Genomic DNA, 12,950 nt, shown 5'->3' on the forward strand with positions numbered 1-12,950 from the left:
ACTTTCCCTTTATACCTGTCAGCAGAGCTGCAAAGGTAGCAGCGTAATTGTACAGCAAGAAAGGCTCGTCTTTCCAGAGCCTGAGGCCAGGGATGAGCTGCTGGGACTGCAGAGGTAAGGTTAGGAGGAAGGCCTGTCCAGATTTTCTTAAATAACTCTGCAAGGAAAAAAACAGCAGGCAAAGTAGAAGGCCCGCCCCTCGCTTTATTGTTCGTTTTGTTTCACGGCTGTAATAAAGCCCACCTAGAGCTCACTTGAAGTCTCCGGGCTGCTTCCCCTAGTAGCCTTCCTTCTTAGGTCTTCCTGACCGGTGGTCGGGTGGTGGTGAAGACAACACCTCGCTGTCCCTGGACACATGCGAGAGCCTGCGCCGCTGAGTCTGGGATCCTGCTTTCTCTTTTACAGAAGACTGCAAGATGGCCAAGTCCTCTTCCCCACAGCATCTTCCCATGCCAGCTTTCCTCCACAGGGACCAGGGACAGTCGCAAACTCTGAATTTCCCCCTCGCTGGCTTGTGCAAACTGTTGCCCTCCCCAGCCCAAAGCAGGCAGGGCAGAAACAGGACTGCACTCCGGCCCCTCGCCCTCCCTCTTTATACAGAGAGGAGACGTGCCGCAGCACCCAAAGGAGGCAGGCTGCTGGCTGCCGCCTGTCTCTCTGCAGTTTGCTCCTGGCACGGTGTTTATTTAAGGCAGAGAGCTCCTGGGAATGCATCTGTGGTGAGGCGCTTGGACTTGGCTTTCTTGCTGTGGGCCAGTTCCTAATGGGCACAAGCTACCTCTGGGATCTGGCTCAAGATCAGCGCTCCCTGAGGGAATGGCAAACAACCCGCCCAGCGCTGCTCTGCCAGCCTTGCTGTTTCTCTCAGCTGCTGGACCCAAACTGGAGGTTTGGGTCTTCTGCTGTGATAAGCCTTGCCGAGCCTGGTCTTCTTCCTTCCTTCTCCCCTTTTGAAGGGACCGCAACCTAACAAATCCTTCCCTGCCCTGATGGCTAAAAACCACCGACCCGGGGGCGCCTGGTCTGGTGCTGCCCCTTCCCTACTGTAACGGGCGACTCCCAGAGCGAGGGGTTAAACCTTCCTCCCACCAAAGCTGCAAGGAAGGAGGATGCAGGCGCAGATCATTATCGCCATGGCATAAATCTGAGACCTTTTAATAAATGGCGGTGGGGAGGGAGGGGGGATAAACCTTTCCTGAAATACACCGTGGAGGACGTGGGGAGGAGGTCGAGGCTGGCTCCCCAGCCCCTCTTTCGTGAGGGCCAACCCCCCCGCCCCCAGTACAGCCCCGGGGTTTGTCCGTGCTCCATACACACATGTCCACACCGTGGGGACCCGAATGCTGATTGCTTTTGATCCAAACGAGTAGGGAGCTGCCCTGGAGACCCAGCAGAAAGCACCAGCTGCGAAACCCCTTAAGTGCATCTGTAAGCACCAGCGCAAAAGCAGCTGCGGTTTTGAGGCACCTGATTTTAGCGCTGCTGGCTGACCTTCCTGTAAGCGCCAAAGCCGCTGGCTGGCTCCTAGAAGTGTTTCCTTTTAAGTTGGAAGTGCTGATGATTTCTCAGATACGTGAAGCCAGTAGCTCTCATGCTGCAATATCCTCATTTAAAGCAGCTTTGAGAGTGCAGCTTTGAAAGCCCCAAACGATATTAAAGATCTAAATGGCACTAAAAGACAGACTATACCCTTGCCCTGCAGCCTCTCCAGCCTGCCTTACACCGGTGCAAGGAGACGTGAAGCAGGCACAGCTCATCCCTCCTGCAAGGGCCAGAGCTCTGCCACCCACCAGCACCCACCAGCACGCTGGGGCCAAGGCTTTGGCCCTTCCTCAAAGCAGGGGGCCTTCTCCAGGTGTGAAGGGAGGAAGGAAAAGGGAAAGAGAGGAGAAGTGGAAAGGGAAGGAGCAGGGGCTGGGGCACTGCTCAGAGGGGAAGCAGAGGGGGCACCAAATTTGCTGGATGGGTTGGAAACTACCTTCAGACCATTGCGGGTATCTAGATCAAAATGCGGTATGCTTACATATTTGCAAAATTTTTGCCCTCCTCAAGGGTGCGTGAGTGGCCAACAGCAGGCGGGGGGGGAGCCCGAGGCATCAGCCGTCCCACTTGTGTGTGGGGGCACCCTCTCCCCGCCTTGTCTCCCAGCCTCAGCAGCACTGCCCTGGCAGAGCTAAGCAGTGAGATGGGCAATTTTGCCACCCGAAGCAACTCGCTGCCCTAAGCACCTGCCTGCTTGGCTACCACCCGTGTCCTACCTCAGAGGCTGGTGCAAAGGAAAAATAAATCTCCCGAGGCAGGCACGTAACCCAGAGACCAGCGCAGATACCCGGCAGCAGAGCACCAGTCCTCACCGTCTCACCCGAGGTAAGGAAACTTGCTCGAAAGCTATTGCTGCATCAGTGGGTAGTGCAGCCAGGGTGTATTCAAGGACCAACACAGTTGCTGCTAGCAACCTGCCGCTTGTGCTGTACCCATCTGGGGCAGGGATGGTTGCTTCAGTCCAGCTCCTCTCCAGACCTGGGAACCGGCAGCCCGGGAGCGGTACGTGCATTCCCGCAGCCCACGTCCCAGTGGGGCTTCAGGCAAAACTCCCCAGTGTGGGGTGAGTAGGGATTGTCAGGACATTCACTATGAAAGCAGCATCCTTATCGAAAGCAAGGACATGCTAAGGTGTCCGCTTAAAGCCAGTGTTCACACGTTATGTATTTCACTGAAATACATCCAGAAAAATTACAAAATGGCACAGACAAGGCAACCGTCAAATATGCAAAGCACTTTTTACATAGATGCTGCTGATAAACAACATAACCACATCACAAAACTGCATAAGCATCCTAGGGAGCAAACACGCAACAAATTCTGCATGGACTGAGAGCTGGCACCTGTCGAAGGTGTTTCTCCATCTCTCCCAAGCCTGTTTCACTGTTGGCTTCACATGGGAACTCACCAACTGTACATCCAGAAATCTCATCAGGTTTTGCATGCCGAATGTCAATGCAAAGCAAATATTGATAGTTTGGGGCCAAATTCTCATTTCGGATGCTTCCTGTAGTTTTGCAGGAGTCAATAGGTGTAACTGAGCAGAAGTAAAAGTCTGGCCAAGAAAATCTCCCAACTCTCAGACTGCGTGGAGCCAGAGACCAGAAGTTTCTCTCGCTCAGCAATCTGCTACTCCCTTTTGACAGCTGAATCACATTAAAATTCATATTCAGAAACGTAAGCGGGATTACTCTTCACTGTTCACCAGCAAGACCGCTAAGCAGAGTGGAGTGCGGAGGCCAGCCAGCGGAGTCTGCCTGCCGGCTCAGACCCCCAGGACGGTCCAGTGACATGGTGGCAAAGGTCTTGAATTGGTCAGCAAGGTGAAGGATCCAACCGGGCACCCACAGAATCCTCAAGGGTGGAAACGCTACTGGGGCTCAGGGGCTGCTGTTGGTGCTGGGGCTGCCCCAAGCCAGGCAGGATGGCAGCTCTCTACCCAAGTCAGGGCAGGGACTTGAAGGAGAACGTGGCTGAGGGGAGGTGTTGAAATTGTGTTCGTGGGATGCAAAATAGGATTTCGTGGCCAGGCAGGCAGGAGGGCACCTGGAAGGAGAGCTGTGAGGGAAACAGGATTTTCTAGCGACTGGTGAAGGGTTTCCCCTATAGACCTGCAGGTCGTTAAATGAATGTCTTCAGCTTTCTGGAGGGCTCATGTTCAACCGCCTTTATGGGTGCATTTCTGAGAAATGTAAACAATGGGATTTTAAAAACCAGGCCAAAGTCTGCTGTCAGACGAGTGCCTACAGCAGCTCTGATTCCTGCTGTAGGAGAGGAAGCCGGCGTTTCTGAGAGACACAAATGTTGCGCTGCAAAGGACAAAATGTCCCCAAAGGGCACATTATCCCACCACTGCCCTCCCTGAACTTTCCCAGCTCTCTGCTGAAGCAGCCGATGCCAGCTCCCTGGCCAGCCCTCTGCAGCCGGCCCTGGGGGGGCCAAAAGGGAATTCGATCCCCAACGTCCTCAGGGTAAAACCTTGCCCACCTCAGGCTGCCCCAGGGCTTTTCTGTGCACCTCAGGAGGAAACCCACCACCAATGCCTGCACAGCCAGCTCAGCTCCTGTTTCCAGCATCCTCCCTGCAAGCAAAAGCTCAAGTGGGAAGAAAATGGGACAGCCGCCATTGTCTGTGGGTTGATCTGCACCGAGGGAAAGGTATGTTGAGCCCTTCCACCATAGCTGGTGAAAACAAGGCAGCGCCTTGCTTCCACCTGCAATAGCAGGTCCAGGAAAGGAGAGTTGTGGGGCAGACAGAGATACACCTCACCCTGCTAATGCATGGGAAGACCACAGAAAGCCTCGTCTTCTTGAGGATTTTACCCCCCATTCGCCCTAATGTTGTGCTAAGAACATCTTTTTTCTCTATTTGCCAAGCTCACTGTCAGTGATAGTCTGTTGCCCAGGCCATTTGTAAGATGTTTACTGAGAAAATAAATCCATTAATTTTTTCTCATGACAGTTTAGAGCCTTCCTGGAACGAAGGCAAGTGCAGATTTTCTACATTCACAGATTTCTGAATGCCAATAGAAATTAGTCTAGAAACAGGCAAGCTGTAAAGCACGATGTTGAACTCTTGCCAGCCTTGTGACGGCATCATCCCATGGACTTCCGTGAACTGCTGCGCGTTGCCCCTGCTGTGGGCTCAGCATCAGGGCTCAGCGCTGCTAAATAACGCTTCAGCAGCTGAACAGGCACGAGGAGGAAAACCGACGTCATCCCAGCAAATCATCCTCACCCAGGAGAGGTCAGGGCATGGTCTAAAGGCAGGCCAGGTGCATTTCCAGATTACAGACTACATCCTTCTCTCAGCTGTGTTATTTTCATGCCAGGGAACCAACCTCTGATGATCTTGGTGCCTTTCTCGCTGATTTATACCAGTATCGGCAACAGGCCATTCAGGCCTGTGGTGCAGGAGACCTCTGGGATAAGGTCTGCTCCACTGAGGCAACGATGGTCAAATGTGAGCGCATAAATCCCCCAAATAAAGCCCCTGTGGGCCAACTGTTGTCTTCAGTTACAGTACTGCGGGTCCCTACCTACAGCTTGACAGAGCTCAGCAGACTGGCAATATTTCCCGGAGTATATTAAGATAGAAAAAGGAGAAATATCAAGTCATGTTATTTTCTGCTATAAATAGGTTCAGCTCCTCTCACTTGGATCCTTGCCTGATGATGCCTGCAGAAAAGGTTGGCCCACTGGCAGGACAGCAGCCCTGAGCAATTTCAGCGATGACCCAGAGAGATTTCATCAATAGGTGGAAAATATGGCAAATATTTCACGTAGCGAGCCCAGTCGTTGCCTCAGGTACAGCCCAACGTATCAGCTTCAATGAAAATGCATTGGCGTAATTGGGAGTATTGGCAGACAAGCTGGAGTGAATCAGACGGAGGGGAGGGAGTGTGAGAAGTCACCGGCTGTTTGCTCTGCCGGAGATTTCCACCCCCACAGCAGACCTGGTAGAAACATGTGCCCGTGCTTCATCCTTTTCTGTGCATCATCTGCTGTCTTCGCTACCTTCAGCAGCGCCGGCACCACTGCTCCCGGCTACCAGGATCCCCAATTCCAGCAGAGAGGGAGCAAAGAAATACTGGGGAGATGGGTCTTAAACAGCCCCAGCTCTCTGCTGAGTAAATGCCAAGCCTCGAAGTCGGGATTTGACACAGTTTTTTTTTAGTACCAGGGGTTCTGGCAACAGCTAAGTGCCTGTTTTGTTCCAGGGCATGGTTTGGGTCTGCTGCATAACCCTCAAGTCTGCATCTTCCTTTGCCCTTACACCCTGCAGCTCAGGTACAAGGTTCATGGCACCAAAAGGCTGTTAAAGCTCGATCGCTCCTCGTACACCCAGCCACAAGCCCGCAGAATATTTCTCCTCCTGTTTCTCTTTATCTATCTTTGTGCAAAGAGGAGGGATAATGTAGACAAATAATACCGGAAAATGTATTTATTAGGTCTGAACCTTACCTGTTGTTAGTGGAGGCATGCTGCTTTACGTTGTCTAGCACTGTGAACCTTGGGGTTTTTTAGCTTCTTTTAAGGTAATTTAATAAGAAGAAACAAGGAGAGGCAGCAGCAAGTGACCAAAAGGCTCTCCGCTCAAGCTAACACCTGCGTTGCACAAGCAAAAGTGGCTGTTGAAGAGGCATTCACTGGCAAAGCAGAAGTAGAGAGGCAGCAGCGGTCTCCCACGCAGCTCGGGTAATGACAGGGTAGCAGCCAGCATCATTGTCTTATATATTAACTAAGAAAGCAGCGACCTTCTGGATTTGCTGCACTAATTGCCATGTTGCAGGGTACAGAGTGTGCTTCTCTCCAATGCCCCACCGTTTGTCTCAACTCCCCCTTTTTGTCATCTTTACTGGCACTGTGTTTATCGGCATGTAGTGCAATACCTTATATTCCCCATTAGATCGTTTATGCACGCAAACCCTCTTTCCTCTTCAGGAATTCCTTCATCCTCACACCACAGGCTGGCAAGAGCCACCTCCTATAAAGACTCTTCTGGAACCTAATCCAGCCCCATAAAATCCCTACTGAACTCAACAAAGCTTAAATCAACAAGAGCCGTCTATTTCCTGAGGTCAAACGTTTCTTTCAGTTCTATTTTAAGCCAGTGAAAAGAAACTGGGGGAAATAAAAGCTGTTTAGATACTTTTCAAGCTGTGGCTGGTGGCTCATCGGAGCGCCTCCTGCTTGGTGGGAGCCAGCAACTGTGCCTCTGAAATACCCGGCTCCTAATTTTGGTCCTATTGTCAAACATGACCAGAATATGTTCTGTTCCCCCAGCTTAACTGCATTTGGGAATGACCTGGCTCGGCATGCCCCAAGCTGGAGGACCCACAGAGTAATTAGTAAGCGAGGAGTCCATCATCTTTGTTTTGTCTCTAGACCTCAGTGCAGTGACTGAGGTCTGATTCATACTGACGCCGAGTTCCTTTTACATGAGAGCAAATGCAATCAAAAACCATGTCCGTCAGTGTTTTCTGTTCTTGGACTAAGTAATTGATTTTTAGCTCAGTTTCCCATGGTAACAAGGCTTTCTGATCACCAGCTGCACGTGTTGGCCTTAATAGCTTTTGAATCCACTGCTTCATTTCAGCCAAATGTGATGGCAAGATCAAGGTCTGAAGGATAATTAAGTTCCTACAAGTTTTCTGAAAAGAGGCTGTATGTGGCAGACCCTATTAGTGCCACGTCGGTACCTTCACTGCAAATGGAAATTCAATGACTTTGTATTGGGCATCAGAGACTCCACCCAGGGAAAAGCTCTTGTAAGTACCTTAACTAGGGACAAGCTTCACCCAGGGCTTCCAACCACCCACGGGATGCAAATCCACAGGAGACCAGGCTTCCTTCCCTCTGAGTGTTCGTAGAACAACTTGCTATTTTAAGGGAGCATAAGGGGTGTTAAATAACAAATCAGTATAAAATTAGGACTGTGTGTGAGGGTCCCTCACAGAAATCCCTGGTAAAAAAATATGAGAATTTGCAAAAGTTGGTGGCTGTTGAGCATCAGGGGAGAATACCAGCAAAACAGAATATAAATCAGGAAAATATCTATGTGCAAACATCATTCCTTGCTCTGGCCAGCCAGATTCAAACTTCTACTCAAAGCTAATTGCATTTGGCTTCAGGGAGTCAAGACTGCAAGACTTCCCTGCAAACACAGGCCAAGAAGGAAGGCGGCAGGCCCCAGGGTAGCTGTGCATTAGCTCCGAGGTATATCCACACACTGCGAGCACCTACTGAGCCGTCAGCCCTGAGCACCCTATTCCCCACACTGCGCACGTATCGGATCGGGCTGGAGCATCCCTGTATCTGCAGGCTGAGCTGCCAGCGCAGCCCGCCGTCTAGGGCCCATCAGTGAGCCCTGGCACTGGAGCTGATGGAGGCATCTCTCCTTGTGCATTAACTACCCCTACATAACACAGACGGTGCTGTGAGCGTTGCCTGTGCCCTTGCTGGGCGCTGTGGGCTCACACTACCTCAGAACTGAGCTGGTAACTGCCCTGAGTGGCTTGAGCCTGTGTTAGAAAGCGGGAGACCCTGTCCCAATCCTCAGGGAGATGTGGACGGAGGAGGAGCGTGGTCAGGCTTAGTGGTGTGGGACAGAGGTTGCTTCAGCAGCAACGTGCGGCGCCCCTCGGCTGTCCCACCGCAGGGGACGGGACTAGGGCTGCTGCTTGGGACGATGGCAGGGTCCGCACTGTTGTACGGGGGTGGTGGAAAAAAAGGGTGCTTGTGGGGGAAACATTTGGTTTAGTTCAGAAACCAGTGTGCCAGGCTGGTGCCTAAATCAGAACTTTAAGGCTAAAGCTTCCCTGGGGCCAGGGTCACAGTGCTGTCCCCAAGCAGATGCAGAGCCAGGCCAGCTGCATGCGGCCTCTTTACGATTTAAGACCAACTCAACGCAGGGCACCCGAGGTGGACCAGAGCATGTCATCCTTTACCAAAACACAAAGCCAGCCCCCACCTCAGACCCTTGCCTGGTCCCACCTGGGGCAATGCCTTCTCTGTTCTGGGATTTCATATATAAAATGCCCCATCTCTGCTTTCCGACTCCCTTGTTTGCTGTCTTCACAGCTCGTCCCATCTGTCCCCATTTTAAAATCTCCTTTCCTCCCTCTTTTCTCACTAGGTCTTCTTCTGGTGTCGCTTCTCCCACCCACAACACAGCCTCATTTGTACCTGGTCTGACCAGGCTTGCGTGCAAAGGGATTAAATCATCATTTGAACCAGCTCCAAGGGACATCACTTGGCAATGGAACCTTAAAATATTAACTAAATCAGCCGCTTCGTGCTTCGGAAGTCGTTTTTCCTGCATTGCAGATAGGGGGGTGAGCACTCGTACTGCTTACCATCACTCTTCCTCTCTGTGTGAGCTGGCAGGCAGAGGGCGTGCAACGTGCTGTTCGCTGATGAATAAAAGCGTGAGGTACACCTTTTCTTCTCTGCGAGCTGGAAACCCAGGTCTTTTATGTTGTGCTTGGAACATTTGACTCAGCAGCTGAATTTCACCCACCACCTCCAAACCTCTCTTCCACAGGGAGCACTGCCAGTAGTTGATTGGGTGAAGGCGACAGTTTTCAGCGAGGAACTGATGCAGAGGTTTTGCATTCCAGGTAGGATGCGGCACATCCCAGTAAGGGCTTCTGTCTAAGCTCCCACACAGCGGTGGCCGCAGAGCCTGCCTCTTTGTGGAACCACTGGCCCGTACCCATCAGATTTTGGCCTTCACAGTCTCAAGGTTGGAGCAATGCAGAGTAACTGCCATCTGGGGAGGCCAAACATGCTCTCTGCCTCAAAGACGTAGCTTAATCGTGCTTGGTGAAGGGAGAAAGACAGCTTCCAGCTGGGGCTGACAGATTTGCTATGACCCCACCCAGTAAGTGAGCATCATCACAAAGTCTGCCACAGATAAGAGGCTGGGACTCAGACACAGTACATGTTTTATTATTAAAAAATGCATAAAAACTAAAGACATGCTTCCCAAAGTTAGAATCTATATGTACATCTGCGCTTCCCAGGCAGCTGCAGGGAGCATAGCTTTCTGCCCTCACTGCGAACGTGCACCGCACAGGTTTTTGTTACCGTTTGTTAGGTGTTATCTTCTCACCTGCATTTACAGCATTCCAGCTAAATGAAGAGAAAACCCTGTACTGCCTGGGGTATAGGATGGAGCAGTTTGTGACTGAGAAACTGTACTGAACTTCTGGAGACATCTGTAGGACATTGCTGTTCAGTAGGAAACTTTACAGAAAGGATCCATGCCCAAGCCCCAGACTGAAAGTCCCCTTCCCTAGGAAGTATTCTCGCTAAGGGCTGAAACTGGACCTGAATTTTGTAGTTAGCCCCGAACCTTACAATAAGCAAATACTGGGCATTGAAGGGTGGAGTGTTCTGATACCAAGTCTGCAACTTCATTTGACTTATTGGTCCCACCTTTGCCAACTCAGCAAATGATGACATTTGTGGTATTCGTTTCTGAGGAAGAACAACGTGGAATCCTAAGTCTTGTGATACTGCCGAGTTTTCAGCGCACTGGAAATAAAAGGAATTAAGATCTAGCAAATATTTAGGATAAGTAGAGTAAGATGTAACTGCACTTCCTTGCTGGGAACCACTGCACAAAACAAATGCTGATTTACAGTAAAATATTAAATTATTAAAAACCACACAAGCGCTTGCAGTTATAGTGAGTCAGACATGCCGATTGGAAAACAAAACAAAACCCGAAGAGCAAAACCATTAATTTTGCTCTGTCTGGAAGGCTGCGGTGATACTAGTCTATGTTCTGATGTGACTTTTACAGCGTGCCAGAAGACCTCCTAAATAGGAAGGCCAGTGGTTCTCAAGCTTTTTCATCACGAGGACTCTCTCTTCAGAAAGAGATCTCCTAGTTGATCCGTTCCCCCCAACACACACACCTTCCCAAAACCGATTTCACACTTCACTACAGCAGCTACAGCACTTGGTTATTTGAAAAAGTCATAGGACTGTTAAAGAGAAAGATTAAATGAATCCTGTTTTAAAGCAAATGCCGATTCCTGCTCCCGCTGAAACTGAAGCAAGTCTGCCATTCTGTAGCTAAGCTGCCTCTTTCCTCTCCTGGAGGGCAGCACTTAGCATTAATTAGCACTGTTTCCCCATACTGCTGTTAAGTCCTCTCTACACTGTTTCCTTTGCATCCCTTTGAAGTTGGATTCTGTCCTCACACATGCCAGCTGCTCTCCCTCCCTTCGTATTTAAATGCCAGCTGCAAGTCTGGTCAGGCCTGAATTGGCATCAAACAGAAGAAAAAGAAAGACATAAAAGAGATATGTGGGGTGAAGAGGGATGCTGGATTTTCATTTTTTCTAATTTCATCGCTCACCAAACCGTCTGAAACTCTTACAAGGGCCTCAGACTGAGGAAGCAGCAAGTGTCACTGCACGAAATAAGCCAGAGGTTCGAATTCAGTGCTGGGTAGAAGCAGATCTGCAGATCAGTTTGAGAACCACTGAGGTAGGCAACAAGTCTAGGCAGTACTGCTGAGTGAACACAAGAGGAATTTTGCCCTCTTGTCCTGAATGATAGTGTAAATACCCACTAGTGTTTTCAGAGGTACCAGTCCCGAAGTCATGCAGCCAGGATCGAAGACAACATCTACACAAGAGCAAGCACTGACTGAACAGAAGGCGTATTCAGCTCTGCTCCAGCAGTCAGTGAGAAGGAGCCCGCCTTAACTTTGAACTCCTTTCAGCGGGATGCGATCAACCTGAAACCCTATTCCCCCCCCTCCCCAAATCCAAGGGGATGCTGGGGTTGTGGTCCTTCCAAGCCGTCTGCCACTGCAGCCCACACAGGTGGTGAAAGCTGCAAAAGCTGCCCAAGAGCTCTGGCCAGTGCTGTTCAAAGCCATTCCAGATCCAGCATCAGAGCCCCAGGTGACACGGCACTGCGGCTGCACATATCCCGTCCCAGGGAAGCAGAGTGTCACTGCTATGTACAGGCTAACAACTTTTCTCTCCTTCTGTCTCCAGCTCATACAGAAGGCTTTTGTCCTCCCCTTCCTGCCCATCTGGATGCCTTTCACCCTCGGCGTCATCTCCAAGGCACAAGGGGCTCATGATGTAGCGATAGTCACTTGTGACAGCAGCGGCCGCCCCAGCAATGGTCTCTTCACCGTCCGTGTTTCCAAAGGAGGCGTGCAGGGCAGCGTCACTCCCAGACGCCTCTTTGTCCTTCCCAATGTTGACATAGAGAGGATCTTGACTGGAAGAGAGTGTGGACATCCTCCCACGAATCATTTCCAGCTGGGACCGGAGCACTCCGAAGCTGGGGCGTAGCTTGGGCTCAGGATGCCAACATCTGCACATGAGATCATAGCTGCAAAATAGAGCGAGACAAGAGCACTGAGAAGCAGAGCAGCCACCCCCTGCACCTCCAAACAGGGGCTCTGCTCAGTGCAGCTTAAAAAGCGTAGACACCTTCCCCAAAACCTATTGGCTTTGGCCTTGCACAGGTGACAGCACATAGGCAGCCATTATGCATCTAATTCCTTGTTTCTTCCCATTTTCAAAGGCATTCTCATTCTGGTCAAAATAATTATTTAGACAGTACCAAAAAACCCAAAACCCCTGTCAAAGGATGCTGAACTTCTTGGTCAAAACCTCATTCCACTGTCTCCAGAGAGCTAGAACAGGACTGTGAGCGTGGCACCATTTAGCAATAGCTTTTGAATTTATTCACAAAAAGCATCCTGACAACCTCTGCCATGGCTGAAGCCATCCCTCCAAATTCTAGTTCAATAGCAGATAAAACACAGGAAGAAAGAAAACAAGAGGTCCAACTGTGGGAGGTGCAAGTTATTTCCAGAATATTCTTTTTTCACACCATGTTAACTCAGTGCTGCCGGCGTAATGGAGGTGTGCTGCTGTTGCTGCCCGACAGGTTGCCAGTGGGACTGGAAAAAGGCACAGTGGGTTTGTTCAGAAGGCTGCGGAGGAATAGACAACAGCTTCACTGCTGGAAGAGGGAAGCTGAAATGGCCTTTCTACTACAAAGGCACCACCCCTATGCAGAAGATGTGTTCAGTGCCGTTAGCAGCCTCAGGCCCCATCCTGCAGCATCTCTCCTGCAGTCAAACGCCAGCCACCTCAGCTCTGGTTGCCCAAGGGCTAGCATTAGTAGATGTTGCTGGCTCCGATGGCCTGTGCTCAGGCAAGGGGTGAAGAGCTCTGCTCTCCTGCAGCTGCCTTCGCAGCTCAGCGCCGGCGCTGGCTGGCCTCCCGCCGGCCAGGCCTCCCGCCGGAGCCCACTGGGCTGGAGCGTGGCCAGAGCCATTGTCCTCCTCCTCTTTGTGCATCCCCCACAAGACTGGCAGCTGCATTCCTATGGCATTATTGTTGCCAGTTCTGTAGGGAACAG

The 12,950-nt window shown here is 50.9% G+C and overlaps 1 protein-coding gene across 11 annotated transcripts in view; it reads right to left on the reverse strand.

Moving 5' to 3' along the window:
- Positions 1-9,473: 9,473 nt before the first annotated feature.
- The window catches only part of TYRO3 (TYRO3 protein tyrosine kinase), a 44,313-nt gene continuing 40,836 nt past the window's right edge, over positions 9,474-12,950 (reverse strand). For 10 of the 11 annotated variants that reach the window (XM_049825244.1, XM_049825236.1, XM_049825245.1 and 7 more), the window contains one exon: positions 9,474-11,909. In XM_049825244.1, coding sequence (XP_049681201.1) covers positions 11,534-11,909 — 376 coding nt within the window. In that variant the 3' untranslated portion in view covers positions 9,474-11,533. The remainder of the gene's footprint in view (positions 11,910-12,950) is intronic. The other variant, XR_007509129.1, reaches the window with a different exon arrangement.

This window comes from Accipiter gentilis, chromosome 22, assembly GCF_929443795.1.
Source record: "Accipiter gentilis chromosome 22, bAccGen1.1, whole genome shotgun sequence".
In the NCBI taxonomy this organism is placed as follows: Eukaryota; Metazoa; Chordata; class Aves; order Accipitriformes; family Accipitridae; genus Astur; species Astur gentilis.